Raw genomic sequence first — 17,171 nt, forward strand, 5'->3', positions numbered from 1 at the left:
AAGTGTTTCCTTACAGCTCTGGGTGTCTTCAACTGCAGGGCAGACAAGAGGCTCTCCCAGCTGTGGAGGATCAAAGCCTGCCCTGCTCCACCCACCCATGCAGGTGGCAACATCCACAGAGAACTGGGGGGAAGTGCAGCTGAGAAGACTCTCTTGATCTTTCTTTTCCAGGTGTTTGCCTATCAATTAGCTTTTGAGGAGCTGCTTCTGTCAGCTTCTGTGCTGGTGAGATGTGGATGCTGCCACCTGACTCCACGTAGGGGCATTAGGGGTAATGAGTGAAGCTTTTAATTAAGCTTTCTTTGCACATACCTCCCAGACCACACAATCCAATTTTCCTCTTTTTCTTCATCCAGGAAAACAGAACCAGAAGACAAATCAAGTGGGTGCCATCATTAACTTTGTGGCAACAAGCCTTTGAAAATGGTTATCGATTATTACATCCTCTCCTGTGAACGTCTTCATTCTGCTGTAGCTGTGGGATGTCAGGAAAAGGCACCAGGAAAGCTTCCCCCATGCAGTGCCTGGTCCCAGTTACAGTGGTTAGGAAAAAGATGTGAAGGTGAATGGTAGAGGAGAGCTGCAGAGCAGGCAGGAAATCTAACAGTGGGGAAGGGTCTGGAGAAGAGGGCTGGGGAAGAGCAGCTGAGGAAGCTGGGGGTGTTTCACTCTGGAGAAGAGGAAGCTGAGGGAGACCTCATTGCTCTCTACAGCTCCCTTGAAGGAGGCTGGAGTGAGGTGGGGGCTGGGCTCTTCTTCCAGTCCACTAGAGACAGAATGAAAGGGAATGGCCTCAAATTGTGCCAGGTTGGAGATTAGGAAAAAATCTTTGCTGCAAGAGTGGTCAGGCACTGGAACAAGCTAACCAGGGAGGTGGTGAAGTCACCATCCCTGGAGGTGTTCCAGAAAGGTGTGGCCATGGCACATTGGGCCATGGTGGTGCTGGGTTGATGGCTGGACTTTCCCCATCCCATTTGCCAACTCAGCCTCCAGTGCTGCAGCCTGGCACAGGTGTCCAGGGACATGCATTGACACCTGCTCATCTGCAATAAACACTTTACCTTCTGCCATAGGCTCATCTTAAAATTGTGGTTGGAAGAGACCTTTAAAATCCAACCATCAACCCAGCACTGCCAGGTCCCCACTAAACCACACCCCTCAGCACCACATCTCCAGCATGAATACCACTGCAGCAAAGCCCATCCTTCCCTCCAGTGTCTGTCCACCTGCACCAGATGAAGGGCAAATGATTGACACTAATTAGCTCTTGAAAAGCTTTAATAAGGCAGTAAAGGAATCCATGCAGAGGAATGCCAGCAGGAGCAGCACGTGGCAGCTGGACCATTTTTTGCACAACAGAATTCGTGCATCCCCTCAGCCTTTAAAGCAGTCCTGCTAGGTTCAGGTGTGGCATTTGTCTGACACTCAGTGGCTACTGGCAGTGGCAAGCAAGCCTCACTGCCTTGCCAGGTAGGAGTAAGGATAGTAGCCATCCTCCTGGAGCATTAATGTATGGATAAGGGATCTCTTATGCAAAGCTGCCCCAGATTTAATGAACCCCCATTACTCAAGCTGCACATTTATGCCATGCACAAAGTATTTGCCTGCATGTGAATAAGGCCATTAATACAGAGCTCTCAACAGAGTGCTTCTGCTCAGCAATTTTTGCCCTTTGAGAGGGGAAAGGAAAAAAGAGAAGGGAGTAGACACTTCCCCTCACTCGCCCACATCATCTCCAGCAAGGAGCTGGATCAGCTTTATTAATGCTTTGGTTCCAGGGCTCTCAGTACAGAGGCACCACTGCCATCTGACAAGAGCTTGGGGGAATCTAGCTGCCAGCAGGTACACCTGGGTTACTACATGGTGGGAAGCAAGGACAGAGAAAGGAAGCAGAGCAGCAATGCCGTGAAGTGCTGCTAGTTTGACATCTTCTTGCCACTTCACAGCTCCTCCTCCCTAAAACCCCCATCCTGGCCACACTAACAAGACACTCATCTCCATCAAAGTCTTCAGTGCAAATCCTCCTCCTTCAGCAGCAACAGGCAGGCAGCAGCAGAGCCCCCAGTGCCATGCACAAGAGGCTGCTCTGCAGGCTCACACCCCTGAGGGCACAGCAGCTCTCAAACCCTGTGCTGTTCAGGAGAAGAGCAGCAGAGCAGCATTTCACTATGTGCCACCTCTGGGAAGGATGGGAGAGGAGGTTCACCTCCCAGCATGGTTCTCTGGAGGTACCTCATTACAGGAAGGGATTCAGTGCACCTCAGACACAAGCTCTTTTTTTTTTGCCCTTTCCCAGCAGCTAACCAGCTTTGGAACAGTGGACAACAAAGCCAACTCTTCAGCTTTTCTAGTGGTACTTGACACAAATGGCTGAAATTATGGAACTTTACCTAAAGGGGTGTGTGTTAAGCAAGTCTACCTTGCCACTGTATTGCTTGGAATTTCCATTGATTCTACCCTCTCCCTACCTTCTCTACCTTCCCCCCTGCCTCAGTTTCCACTACCACTCTTCAAAATGACTCCACTGTGTTCTGAATCTCTGTGGAACCTCTCCTTGAGTTCTCTTCACAACTTGGATTTTCTCAGAACTCTGCTGCTCTCCCTCTCACTGCTCAGACAATATCAATGCCAGAACCAGGAACCACTGCAGACCCCTTCAGCCCTAATGTCTCAATAATAATGCTCAGCTGCAGTCCTGAAGCAGATAATGGCAGCTTGTGGGGAGTTTTGCTGTTGCACTGCAGAGGCCCAAGACCTGAAGAGGATAAAAACTCAAAACAATCCAAAAACAAACCAGCAACATCTCCCCCAAGCCCCAGACATCTCACACACTTGTCATGATCTCCCCAAACCAGAGTATGATCCATGCACCCCCAACAGCTCACTGGATAAAAGCCATCCTGGAGCACCACTGAGAAGAGCTGCAAGTCCTGGGTCTGAACATGGCTTTAGGCTTCCTGCTTTCTAAATGACAGAGAGCTGCAGCTGCAGAAGGGCAGGATCCTATTGTCCTCTCCCAAGAACAGAGAAGAATTTTCTTTGGAAAAGGACAATGACAACAATCCAAATGCTTTGGAATCAATAGTTCCCCCCCCCCCCAAAAAAAAAAAAAACCCAAACAAAACAAAACAAAAAAACCAACAAAAAAACAACACAAACACAACAAACCACAAAACAACAACAAACCACCAAAACCCACCAAACCAAATCCAACCAAACCCAAAAGAAAGGTGCTGATGGAACTGACATTTTCTGATGAAAAAAAAAAAAAACCTTCTGGTAGAAAGCAGCAGCAGGCTTAGAGATGGGATCATCTGGTGTGTCTGAGGCAACCTGCTGTGGCCACAGCCCCTAGCTTCTCAGAAACAAGGCCACCTATTAGAACCAAGGCACAGAGACAAGGCTCTGAACCTGAGAGAAAAATGATCACTCAAAGACCCTTGCAAAAAGCCAGCCCTGGAGAGGACAGCAGGAAGCTGTGAGCTTGCTCTGCAGAACAGTGACTTGTTCCCCAGCACAGGGAACAGCTCCAGCCTTACACTGCCCTCTGACACCACTGCCCAGCAGTGCAAGGCTCTGCTCACTTGGCTGCACAAGGAAAAGAACATCCAAGATGTTGAAATGGAGCTTCTCTGGTCTATAAGCCACAGCAGACAGCACACCACACTCTGTAACAGGAAGCTCAGAGCCCCCAGGACACCACATCTGCAGCCAGGCCACAAGCCTGGGCTGCCTCCACTGTGCCACCAAACCCTCCCTCTTCCTCCAGCACAGCAACACTCTTCAAATCCCAGCTGCAGGGACTGATGTCTACAGACAACCAGCTGGCCCCAAGCCTTTCCAAGCTCCACACTGACCCTGAGGAACACAGGAGGACATCTTGGGTATCCAAACTACTCCAGCCTCCTCCCCAGACTGGATGATTGGCATAAAAAACATGCATTACCTTGAGAAGGAGGATTGAGAGCACAGAAACCCAGCACAGAACTGCCCCCCATTGCTTTACACACTTCTAACTTCCCCTACCAAAACAAGGTGGCTTTCCTGAAAACAAAAAACCCCAAGCTGTAGTCAGGCAGGAGAGAAGCACAATGATTCCACCAGCTGAGTGAGGGTCTGTGTTTTAAAAGCCATCCTCTCTAGGGGAAGCTGGCTCTGTCCAAACAGAGGAGAACCTGCTTAAAAAAAAAAAAAAATCAGCAACACTCAGGGCAAACTGCAAATAAATAATCTCATTCCTGAAGTCCTCCTTTCTAACAGCCTCATTCCTACTCAGGATCTAAAAGACACTGCCCAGAACAACACAGCACAGCATCTTGTTTTGCCTTTCTTGCCAGCAGGTGTGATGCTGTGAACAGACATAGAAGGCCTGACCTGGTGAAGTACCCAACAGCTGAAGTGGTTCTTGACTGCAGAAGCAGCTGGGACATGCTGCTGCCTGCCTCTGTGAGGTGCTGAGCTCATTCACCTCTCATGAACACAAAACAGTAATACCCAGTCCTTCACTGCTCACTGCTTCTTTTGTAGACACATCCCATAGGAAAAGAAAAAGTCAGCTGTGATCAAACCCAGCAGAGATGTAGAACGGTAGCTTGAGAAGCTCTGCTTTGTAATCTGCTTCCCTCTCCCCCTCCAGAGTCTAAGCCAACAGTAACAATTAAATTAAACCCAGAAAGGTTTTGTAAACAAATTGCAACCAAAGAGGAAAATTCTTACCTTGAAGCATCAAAGCTGTCATAAGATCCCACTGTGTAGTGTCTGAACAGCTTCTTTGTTCTATCTGTTCGTGTTTCTGCACAAAGAACAGAGAACTTGTGGTAACTCTCCTGCATCAACCCAGGGCTGCTGCTAGCTGCACTTTCCAAGTCCAGTCTTTGCTATACATCAATAGAAGGAAACTTAAAGTACTTCAGAGAAACCCAGGGACTTCTGGAGATCATCCTGCCCAATCCCCCTGCTCAAGCAAGGCCATCTACAGCCAGCTGGCCAGGAGCATGTCCAGACAGCTTTTGAGTCTCCCTAAAGAGGGAGACTCCATCAGCTCCCTGGACAACCACCCCCACAGTCCAAGTGTGGTCCCTTGCAGTTAATAACATGGCCCCAAGGGGGCTGGGAAACACTTTGTGGCTGAGACTTTCTTCTTGCATCTCAGACACATCAAGTGAGTGTGGAGAGCTTCTTGTGGAACATCTGTCACATCATTCTCAAGGCTAAAGTTCCACCTGCATCCAGAGTGGCAAAACCTTTCATGTCCAAGCTTTGGTTCTTTCATAGCATGGACTAAGAGGTAACATGGGGAAAAGAAGGAAGGGGGGACAGGCAGGGGAGACAGGGAGGAAAGGGGGAGGCAAACCAGCAACACATTTTTGGAAAGGTTGGGCAAAGAGGCAGAAGAATGCAAAGCAGTGGGTTTGGTTTAAGCACACAGATGTGCACACAACCCCAGACCTATTCCTTCAGTGTTCTTAGGCTGCCCACATTCATCATCATCCTCCAACCCTCACAGGAAGTAGTGCTATGAGATTTGTGTTGCCATTACACAGCAAAAGCAAACAAAGCCAAACAACTGGGAGATGCAAACCCTGAAGACATCTCCTATTTGGGAAACACACAGAACAAAGGAATCAGGTACAGCAATATATCTACTGGGGAAAAAAAGGAAAAAAATAAAAAAAGAAAGAAAGAGCATTTAATAGCTCCAATACACTGAATTTTGATATTTATGGCTTTTGTTAGGAACAAAACATTTATGCCACTGAAGGAGCTCCCACATCTCGTGGGATGCTCTCATGGGAGCAGCATGAAATGAGTCTCTGGGGCTAGGAGTGTCGCATTCGCCAGCACCTCCACAGCTCCCCAGCACTGACACTGGTTTGACATGGGTGCACCACTTCAAGTGGTTAGTTTAGAACTGTATCTGTAGAACAGCAGAGCTCAACATCTCTCCTCTTTAGTTGGAAAGATGCCCTCCTATTTGTTGCCTTCCATAGGCACCTACAGGAGCACCAAGAAACCTGGCACTTGGGGAAGGTGCAGGAGCTTCCTTGGGTGATCAGTTTGCACACCAGAGGGGTGATGAAAAGGCTTTCCCTGCATGGCTGTGGCTGTATTTGTGTGTATACCTCTATAAAAATCACACTTCCAGGGAAGGACAGAAGGATTCTAGAGGAGGGAGTTAATTCATGCTCACATCCTTCTCAGAAGGACAGGGAACACCCAGGAGTTTACTTCCAGAAAGGCATTCAAACAAAGCAGAACTGTAACAAAAGGGGAGTAGCTGCATGCATGACAGGAACTGCTCTTCATATGGATCCATTTGCTGAGTCTTACTCAGCCTTTACTACAATCATAGTTTGGTCTACTTATTGTTCCTGCTTCAGTGCAGCCCCTTGGCACATGGCTGCTTCATCCCAGGGAAGACACTTGTGCAGGACCTGTAGTTCCTGAGACAGGAGAAAGTCCTGCCCATCTGCAGCTTGGTCCTCAAAGGCATTACATTAAATCAGGCTGAGATAGATCAAAAATTAAATTGAAGAGTTCCTGGTTTAGCTTGTGACCATGAAATTCTCATCTGCATGGCTGAGGAATTTTTCACTGAAGGACAGCCTGTCTCCATCCAAACAGTTTGATTAGTTCTCCAAGCCAGACACAGCCCTCAAGGTATAACATCTCCATGTCACAACTTTTAAGGATGTTAAAAATTACTCTGAGAGGTACTGCTGTCAGCTGACCAAGTGGTAGTCTGCAGGGAGGCAAAAATACATCAGTGGGGGATGACAGGCTTTAAACAGGGCCAAGGAGGGGAGGCAGACTGTGGGAAGAAGGGTTGGCAAAATGCATCTGTCCTGGCCTCAGCCAGTACAGCTGGCACGCAAATACAGACACAATACAGCGGAGTTATGGGTGGGAATACTCCTGCAGGTTGCACTTGGAAGTCTCAGACTGGACTCAGCAGCTGATGAGAACTGGATTCAGGAGCTGGACTGGGGAACATAACTGAGGAACATATTGATCAGGATCCAAGGCAGAAGGCACAGAGCCCTCCTGGGACAGCAGGCATCGAAGAAGAGGCTTGACCCTGGTGATCCCTCAGTTTGATACTGAATATGACACAGATGGGCTGCAATCCCTTGTTGGGCAGTTGAGGGACACCTGTCCTGGCTGCTGCTCCCCACAGCTGCCACCTCTGACTTCCTGTCCCCCAAGGTGGGGCACAAGCTGTGGCAGTGCCCTCGGTGTGCCCAGAAGCAAGGCTCAGGCAGAGGCTTTCTGCAGCCCAGCCCTCAGCAGGAACTCTGCCTATCAGCTTCTCCCTGCTAGCAGCAGCCCCTGGCTGTGTCAGCCTGCCCTGAACTGCAGAGTGCCTCAGGGAGCAGAGCCTGAGCTGGGCAGGGACAGCTCTGAGCAGAATTAGTTCTGCTCTAACCCAAAGCAGGACACTCACTGCTTGGCTGTGCCTCTCACCAAGCTGTAAGGGGTGCAGGGAGTGATGTGGCTCATGCCTTCGCTGCTAAGTTCACAAACTTACTTTCCAAGCCCAGTATGTGCTGCTGGGATGTGAAGTGAGTCTCTTTCCTGTCAAGCAACACTTTTTTTTTTCCCCACACTGTCCTAAAAATCAGATGAATGTCAGGTGACAATCAGAAGAAACACAGAAAAGCATCAACCTGTGCTGCACTTAAAGAGTTCACCACTGGCCTGAGAAGTTGCTTTAAAAAAATAATGAAAAGAACAAAATATGGTGAAGAATATTTTGGCAATGTTAAAGCCCCTGCTTGAGCAGATGCTTGCTGTGCAGAATGTTTGCTGCAGCATGGTGTTATCAGTGCAAGGAAGGGGTACCAGGTGGGTGGCAGGAGGGGAAAAGGCACAGTAAGAGCTTTGTTCAGCTCCTCAGGATTGCAAAGCCAGCATTCCCCAGCTGCAGCTTCTAGCTGCTCCCTGCCTCTCCCACCCTGCTACTTTCCCCACTTTGTCTGCTCTCAGAGTCAAAGGACACTATTTGGGAAGCCAGCAGCCTTACAAATCCCTGCACTCAAGTGCTGTGCTCCCCAGGTTGCTGTGGAAGTTCTTTCCTTAACCTCTGACTCAGATTCCAGTCTGTCCTATTGCACAGCATAAGCACAGGCATCCAGAAAGGAGGGGGAAGGACCAGGAATCTGCCACCACAATGAACTGGATACTGGGGGCAAAAAAAATATAAATAGATAAAATTCTATTCTTTAATTTGACTAAAGACTACAAAGAACCTCCAGGCAATAGTTTAAGAAATGCTTTTCTGAATTCCAGCTGTACACAGCATACCACCTCCAAGGGCCATGCTTCAGGCTTTGCTGGGTTTGTAACCATTTTTCACCCATTCTTATGTCTCCAGGTTCTCTGAAAAGCAACACTTCTAAATATTAGAGTGCTTTGGAGCAAGTTAGCACTGCTACAACTCATTCATGAACCTCCCACCATTTGTGGAGTCTTTACCTGTGGAATCCTCTGAGGATTTCTTGTTAAACTTGGTGGCAGCCAGATTTTTAGAAAGAGTAGCAAGAAGACCTGGACACCAGACAGGAGAACATAGAATGACAGAATCAGTCAGGGTTGGAAGGGACCACAGGATCATCTAGTTCCAACCCCCCTGCAATGGGCAGGGACACCTCACACTACATCTCTTAGCACTGTAGGTATCACTGCACTGGGACTGAGGAGAGCATCTGCAACCACAGCTGTGCATCAGGTATTGGGTCAGACAAAAGGTTCCTCTGGGAGGGAAACCAAAACTGCAAAAGTAGGATTGCTTCCCTGACCCTGGCAAGAGCAAAAGGAGTGCTGGATCCCTTGAGAAGCCAAGATGTCACCAGAGCTACTCCCTTGCATTTTTTCTCCTAGTACCTAAAGTTGGTTGGGAGAGTTCCTCTCTAAAGACTTTTATCCATCTCTGGGTTACAGCAAAAGGACATAGCTGGATATGAAGCATCAGGATGAAGGTCACATTGAACACCTTGTTTCTCACAGCACTGCTCTGCTGTTCACAGAGGAACAGCCATGGGTGTGGAAAGGCAAGCTCCCTCCAGAGCTACTGACACTGTTTCTCCATAAGAAAACTACATGGCCACAAAACTCCCCACTTTCTGCTAAAAGAGAAAGCAGCAAAAAACCCTCAACAACCAACCACAAACAAGGCCAAAAGCACCTAAGAGCTTTCATTCACATCAGTCAAGATGCCACCCAGCAGCACTGAGTCCTGCTGTGATGAGAGCCATAGAAAAGTCTGCAAGCAATAAACTATTGTGGCAAGTTTTCTCCTGGTCCATTCTCCACTGAAGGCAGTGGAGGTGCAGCAGAAATAATCCATTTCACTGGGCAAGACGGATAACACAAATAACAAAGCCCTCACTGCTCCTTTATTAGAATCATTTATTGTTGCAAATGTTTCAGTAAGCAACAGACTCAAACCCTGCCACAGAATGGTTTGGGCTGGAAGGGACCTTCAAACGGCATCCAGTCTAACCACCCTGTAGTAAGCAAGGACATCCCCAGTCAGACCAGGCTGCTCAGAGGCCCCCCAAGCCTGACCTTGAATGTCTCCAGAGATGGATACACTCCAGAATGTAGTTTATAGGGTTCAAAACCAGGTGAGCATTAAGAAGATGCAGGTGAAAACCACTTTCCTCCTGTCCTCTTCCACCTTAGGAGGAGTGGTAGTTTTCCTGCACCAAGAAATGTGCATGTGGCTTCCTTATGGCTTTGCTGTGTTGGTCTCAGAATGGACCACAGGACTCCAACAGCCCCTGCAGACATTATCATGACTGCCATGAGAAGCAGGCAAACAAACCCCAGACTGTAACACACAGAGACAGACCTCACCACACCTGCTCTGCTTCTTACTGCTAGCACACAACCACTGCAGGCACGTCAGGAGAGGGTACCACACTGACACTACTGTTGGAAGTGGATTGTTTACACAGTCAATATTGCTTGGAAGAGTAAGGAAGGAGGGAGGGAAATCCCACAGCAACTGTCTTCATTGCTTTCATTCCTCCTGCTGCTCCTCGCAGGGCAGCTCGGCCGCCGGCCGCGTTTCCTAGGAAACTGCTCTGCCAGTGGGGATGTTGTCAGACTGCCTGCCAGAGCTCTGGGAAGGGATTGGAATGATCCACACCTCCATAGGATGAACAAAGGAAAGGAATGTGGAACAGCCTAATTGATGTAAGGCACTGGAGAGACAACAGGAGCAGCAGACACCCTCCACAGAGCCCTGACAGTTAAAGGGACAGGAGGTTTTACTGCTGCTCTTGCAACACTCTTCTTCTGCTGGCTGGCAGAAGGCAAGAAATGGTTTCTGGCTGTTCCAGGCCAATTTCCAGCAAGAAGAAATATATCTGCATCCAAAGAGATGCTTTTTCAACCCAAATGTAATGAAGAAAAAGGATATAATTCAAAAGTCAGAGCCACAGTCCTCCCTTTTGCCCTTCAGCTTGGCACACTAAACCCAGCAATTTACACCATCCCCAAACATGAAGCTTTCTGTTCTTCCCTCTTCCCCACCGTGGTGGTTTGACCCTGGCTGGGTGCTTGTTGGTATCTCTGAGAGAGTTTCACCAATTCAGCAGTCACAGAGGTCTGTGGCTAGAAGAGGTCCAGGTACAGCACTTTGCAGTGGCTGATGGAAAGCAATACCCAGTGGTGGCCAGAGGCTATGGCTGTCACTGTGCACCTTCTTTTCCCATGGGGAAAATGCTCTCATAACTACTTATGTTGAAGGTTAGCCCAGAAGCCATTCAAAGCTGAGGAAGAGAGTCTAAAATTTCTTATTGCAGCTACCCAGGCAATGCAGGAAGTTCAGAGAAGTTCACCATTCAAGTGCACTTGTGTTAACTACCATCTATCTACCTACCCGGCACAGTGCAACTATCTCGGGAGTCTTTCCTAAACCCAGGAACACAGAATGCACAACAAAAAATAAAAAACAAAAAATTGACCCTACAAACAAAATAAAATAGAGGAAAAAAAGAACATGGGCTTGAAAGCATCACTAAGAGGAGCATTTTCTTTTCTAGTTCAAGTGCCAGTGCACTCAAGACATTTGCCGTGCTAAATGCTGCTCCTCCACAGCCCTGCTCTCCAGACCCTTCCCCAGCTTTGTTGCCCTTCTCTGGACATGCTCAGCCCCCTCAATGTCCTTCTTGGAGTGAGGCCCCAGATACGAAGCCAGTCTCTAACCAGCTTACTTGAGTTTTGGATGCTCCTGCATCACCCTCATGAAGAAAAACATCCCTGGTGAGACTTCACCTGGAGTCTTATGCCCAGTTTTGGGCTCCCCAGTTCAGGAGGGACAGAGATCTGCTGGAGAGAAGCCAATGGAAGGCTATGAGGATGGTTAAGGGACTGCAACACTGCCCTGTGAGGTGAAACTGAGAGCCCTGGGGGTGGTTAGTCTGGAGAAGAGAAGACTGAGAGGGGATTTAATAAATGTTTATAAAGATCTGAGGGCTGGGGGGCAAGAGGGAGGGGACAGGCTCTGCTCAGCTGCACCCTGGGATAGGCCAAGGGGCAATGGATAGAAACTCCAGCACAGGAGGTTTCACTTCACCATGAGGAGGAACTTCTTCACTGTGAGGCTCACAGAGCACTGGAACAGGCTGCCCAGAGAGGTTGTGGAGTCTCCTTCTCTGGAGCCTTTCCAGCCCTGTCTGGATGCCTTCCTGTGCCATCTGTGCTGGATTCTCTGGTCCTGCTCTGGAAGCGGTTTGGGCTCGATGATCTCTGGAGGTCCTTTCCAACCCCTAACATCCTATGATCCAGCTATTTCTTTTCCAAAATGCACTATTTTAACTACATTTTAAAAGAAATAAACATTGAAGGCCCTCAAGCAATGCAGCGTTTGAGCACAGCTCTACATTTGCATACAACAATCTGCTTGCTGGAAAGAATTCTTCCTCCTAAGAGAGCAGCAACCTCCAAAAACGCCCAGCGCCAAGGTGACCACAAACAAGAAGTCTTGTTTTACACAAGTTACAGGCTGAGGCTCTAAGCCCACATCCTTGCAGTTTCACACTGTACCAAGAGATGTATTTTTTTTCCCCCTGCTGCAGGTTGCCATGGAAATGCATCAGTCACTAATCTAAATAAGTGGGGGTGAAGGACGCCTGAGAACCTGGAGCAATTACGCATGCCATTAGAGGCAAGGAATATGATTCAACCCTGCTATTAGAAACGTGGCACAGCTAGCACTTCTAGAGATTGGGGGTGTGCTCTAAAAAGAAAACTACCTTTTCTTTTTTTCCCCTTTTTTTTTTTTTTAACTGCCTATAAGAGAGGACCAGAAGAAAAAAAAAAGCATTAAAATACCTCTGGCGGTAACAAGCATACAGTGAGGTCAGACCAGAGCAGCTGCAAAATACAAAGGTGGTTAATTACACCCATTTGTTATGCCAGGAGAACCCACTGCATGTGAGACACTCTCTCTCCATTACTGGTCAGAGATACTTCCCTTCAGTCATGCCACTGAGCAGTAGGCAAGTGAAGTTTGATCAGGGCTAAGGAGGCTTTTCCAAAAGGGATGGAAACACAAAGTCTGATAAGTGCATCACTAACTATTGACCTGTAACCACAGCTCACATGCAGGCAGAGGTAGGTCTCAGGCTGCAAAGCTCATTGCAATTCAGCACCCATCCTAATGGTATGTATATAGCATACAGAGCAGGCAGCACCATGGGCACACCACAGAGCCCTGAGATAGCACAAGGGGCAGTGGATACAAACTCCAGCACAGGAGGTTCCACCTCAACATGAGGAGGAACTTCTTCACTGTGAGGGTCACAGAGCACTGGGACAGGCTGCCCAGAGAGGTTGTGAAGTCTCCTTCTCTGGAGACTTTCCAGATCCATCTGGATGCCTTCCTGTGTGACCTGTGCTGGATTCTATGGTCCTGCTCCAGCAGGGAGGTTGGACTGGATGATCTCCTGAGGTCCTTTCCAACGTCTAACATCCTGTTATGGTAGACAAAACTGGAATCCTGTTTGGACACAGAATTGTAGAAACAGCTGACTCTTCACAAAAAGTAAAAATCTTCTACCTCAAATAACTGCTTTCAGATTAAATTGTCTGAAGTTAAGTGAAAATCATCAGTGAACACTAAGAGAGCAGCTTAGTACTGTAGATCAGCATTCATAAAGTCACTCAGCTAAATCTTCAGGGGATTTCTCCTAGAACAGCCTTTCAGCTTAGAGAACTGAGTAACTGAGGCACAGGGAGTGCAAACAGCATGTCAAAGGCAGCAACAGAGGAAAAAGGGAAGACAGGAAACCCTCTTCTGAAGTACTTCAGCTGAAAAAAGTATTTGAGCTTGAAGTTTGTAAGGCTAGCAGTAAAAAAAAAAACACCATACATTTGCTAATTGTTTACAGAAACCTCAAAACATATTTTCCAAGATATCCCAAAGCTAAACAAGCAGGAATGGCATTTCCAGATGCTTTCTGTCAGTCCAAATGACCCATTCTTGGAAGCAAGTACTGATATGGAAATGAACTCTCTTAAGACTGAGATATTCCTGAAACTCCCTCATGCATCATGCTTAATGCCTATAAACTAATAAGAGAAAACCTAATTATGCTGCATCCTTGTACTTAGGAGGATTTCAGTTCTGAGATTTGTAGAATGTAATAACTGAAGAACTCAAATGCTGTGGGTATATTACTGAGGTGATAAAAAAACCAGCCAGGAGGCTGGCTGGCAAGAAGGGATAGAGGCAGAGCAGGGGTTCAGATACACTGCACATAGTTAGGTGCTGAGGACTCCTTTCTGAATCAGTCACACTTCAGCAGAGCTCCATTAACTGTGTCAAGTGATGCACATCTCTAGGCACAATTCCATGCACTGGTAACAGGCACAGAACCAAGAACACAATCACAGAACTGCTCTGGCTGGAAAAGATCTTCACAACCATGGAGTCCAACTACTATGCCTGGTGCTAAACCACATTCCTCAATACCACACCTACAAGGCTTACAGATCCCTTCAGGAATGGGGATTCAAACACCTCCCTGCAGAGCTGCTTCCTATGTTTGTGAAGAAATTTCCTCCAATGTCCAACCTAAACCTCCCCTGGCACAATTTGAGGCCACTCCCTCTCATTCTGTCTCTAGTGGACTGGAAGAAGAGCCCAGCCCCCACCTCACTCCAGCCTCCTTCCAGGGAGTTGTAGACAGCAATGAGGTCTCCCCTCAGCCTCCTCTTCTCCAGAGTGAAACAAGCCCAACTCCCTCATCAGCTGTTCCTCCCCAGCCCTCTTGTCCAGACCCTTCCCCAGCTTTGTTGCCCTTCTCTGCACCTGCTCCAGACCCTCAATGCCCTTGTAGAAAGATCCCTGCTAAATTTAATCAGTAACCAGAGTCAGCCCAGTGAAGCTTTTACATTCATGCCCTTAGCACTTCAGATGGAAAAAAAAAAAAAAAAGCCTGACTCACTGTAGGTATCAGAATAGTGCCTGATAGGGAAAGGGGAAAAGCAAAAGGAGAGGGGGAAAAAAAAGAAAGAAAAAGAGAAGTGGAGGAGTTTTTGAGTTGGTGAATTTTTGTTTTGTAGTGGTGGCTCAAACATGAGCTGCATTTCCTTGAGGTGTGCACTCAGTAGCTTTATTCCCTTCTCCAAAGGAAACTGAGCCATGGAGCCAGCCTGGCTTAGCCACTCTCTGCTCCTAATAATCACACTCCCTCCTTCTTCCTTCTCCTGGGGCTCCCTCTCTCCTTGTCTCTTTCTCACACAGAAATTGCATCTCAGCATACTCAAAGTAAATCCCCAAAGAGACCATGAAAATCTAATCCTCCAAACATACCCTAAAAAAAAAAAATCTGTTTCATTCTCCTTACCACAATGCTGCCTGCAGACAGTGCAGGGAACAATCACCTAACAGTGATCAATAATTCAGATGACTTGCACAGCTTGAAGAGCTCTTTTGACATCCCAAATAATCTAACTGGCTAAAGTAATTATGCCTTAATACGCCCCTCTCTAATTACTCTTTACAGGACTGCTAGGGCACCACAGGTTATTAGCATCCATGCAACATCACAAACATTGTAAGAGAGAAAGGACCAAAACCTACTTTGCAATGATCTTCTTCCCCATCACATAACCTGAAGCTGAAAAATTACCACCTCAGGAACATTCTGATGTCAAAACTTTTAAGATAATGTTGTTTGAAAGGGAAAGTGTCATCTGCAAAGGGGTCACTGAAGCAAGGTGTCTGAAGGCAGACTTGCCATTCACAGCAGCGTCATTGGGCAAAAAGGTAGCTCTGCCAGCTTTGAGTGCATTTTGTTATCAGAAAATGGACTGATCAATAATTCAGGTTATTAATAAAACCTCACCAATGGGCTGCAGGGGACTTTCATGATTTTTTTTTTTTTAATTCCTTGTTCATCTTGCCTTGCAGCCATCAAACTCAATGGAGAGCTGCTCAGTGTTGACAGCAGCAGCCCAGCTCCACTGCAGTCCTCTCAGGCCTGGCTGTTCCCCCAGATCCAAAGCAGTGCTAAGAGTTCTTCTTCAAAGCTTTTTGTCAATGAGATGTCATCAGCTGGGAGGCTGCTCAGACACAGCTGCTTCTAGGCCTGTCTGTAGATACAAACCACTCAAGCAAGGCAGCAGCTCAACCAACCTGCCTTCAACCCAACCACCATCCCATGTTAGCACTGTTCACTGAAGAAGCCTCAGAGATCCGATGTTTTTCTCTCAAGATGTTGTGTTGAAGGCCACCAGTTTTATTCTTGAAGCAACAGAAACCATCCTTCATTTTGCTCTGAGATAAAGTGAAGCAGAAAGGTCATTACTTAGCCAGAACAGGAATGAGAGTTTCCTGGATACACTAATAAAGCTGAATGCCTGGTGGGGAAAAAAAATACTAATTAAAAAAAAAAAATCAAATCTTCCCCCTTCCCAAAGCCCTAGGTTTTATGGTGTGAGAGAAGGGTTTTCTTTACACCTGGGCTGCATGTTCAGATGAGAGTCTGAAAGCCAGGACTCAGAATTTCTCTTGACCAAGAGTCTCCTGTTGCTTTCAAGGCATATTTGAGGCTTCTTAGAACTATCACACAGCATTTTGTCTCCCTCACAAAAGGGTGAAAAGCAAAGAGCTGCCAAGTAGGAGAGAGCCTTTCAAGACATCCTCTTGAGTGCTCCAAGACCATTAATCCTGCACAGGATACAGAGAGGTTTTGTAAGTGCTAGCTCTAGGTAGACAAAGAAGACATGAACCACCTTTTGAAAGCTGCTCACTGTGCTCCATCCACATCCCAGGGCTGCAACTATTGTAGAGAAGGAACAAGAACAAGTAGAAAAGATTCTTGCATTTTACTGTGTAGAGCAGTTCTGGGGGGCTGGGGTTTATTTTGTTGTTTTGCTGTAGCTACAGAGCACTAAATCAACCCAGAAATGAGAGGAATTGCTGATGAGGAACCCAGGAGGCAATTCAAATTCCTCCTTATATTGCTGATACCTATACTTAATGTCACAGAGGGAGAAAGTTGTCTTTCTTTCCCTGTAAGGATCTGCCCTGGTATAAAAGAGGTTTTGTATTTACGCTTTTCATACCTTTGAGGTGTGACTGTTCTAGAATCACAGCTTGGTTTGGGTTGGAAGGGACTTTTAAAGGCCATCTAGGACACCACCCTACCCAACCCCAGACACACACACTGAACAGGGACATCTTCAACCAGATCAGAGCTCTAAAGAACCAGGTCTGGAATGCTTCCAGGCATGGGACATCTACCACCTCCCTGGGCATGTTGTATGCAGGCAACTACACAGGAACAGAATTGGTCTAAGGATTCATTCATCCATGCAATGTGTAGCTGCAGCTAGGGACAAAGATTCCCCAGAATCCAATTTCTTCCCTGATCAAGAGCAAAGCTATGGACATTGGGAAGTCCAAAATCACATCTTTGATCACCAAAGATTCCAAAGACATAATGGTAGGAGACTTGGTGTTACTTCTGCTCATCTGAGCAGAGCAGTGATAAGATTTTATCCCACTCCAATCTCCTTTATAGCGTCTCTTTCTTACATAGAATTAGTCAGGGTTGGAAGGGACCACAAGGATCATCCAGTTCCAACCCCCCTGACAAGCCCAGGGACACCTCACACTACATCAGTCTGGCCAGAGCCTCATCCAGCCTGGC

The 17,171-nt window shown here is 47.3% G+C and overlaps 1 protein-coding gene across 2 annotated transcripts in view; it reads right to left on the bottom strand.

The window, feature by feature from the left end:
- Positions 1 to 17,171, bottom strand: part of SHANK2 (SH3 and multiple ankyrin repeat domains 2) — a 276,747-nt gene that overhangs the window by 139,594 nt on the left and 119,982 nt on the right. For both annotated transcript variants that reach the window (XM_054390349.1, XM_054390350.1), the window contains one exon: positions 4,717 to 4,792. In XM_054390349.1, the coding sequence (XP_054246324.1) occupies positions 4,717 to 4,792 (76 nt within the window). The remainder of the gene's footprint in view (positions 1 to 4,716; positions 4,793 to 17,171) is intronic.

Source organism: Indicator indicator, chromosome 21 (assembly GCF_027791375.1).
Source record: "Indicator indicator isolate 239-I01 chromosome 21, UM_Iind_1.1, whole genome shotgun sequence".
NCBI classification, from domain to species: domain Eukaryota; kingdom Metazoa; phylum Chordata; class Aves; order Piciformes; family Indicatoridae; genus Indicator; species Indicator indicator.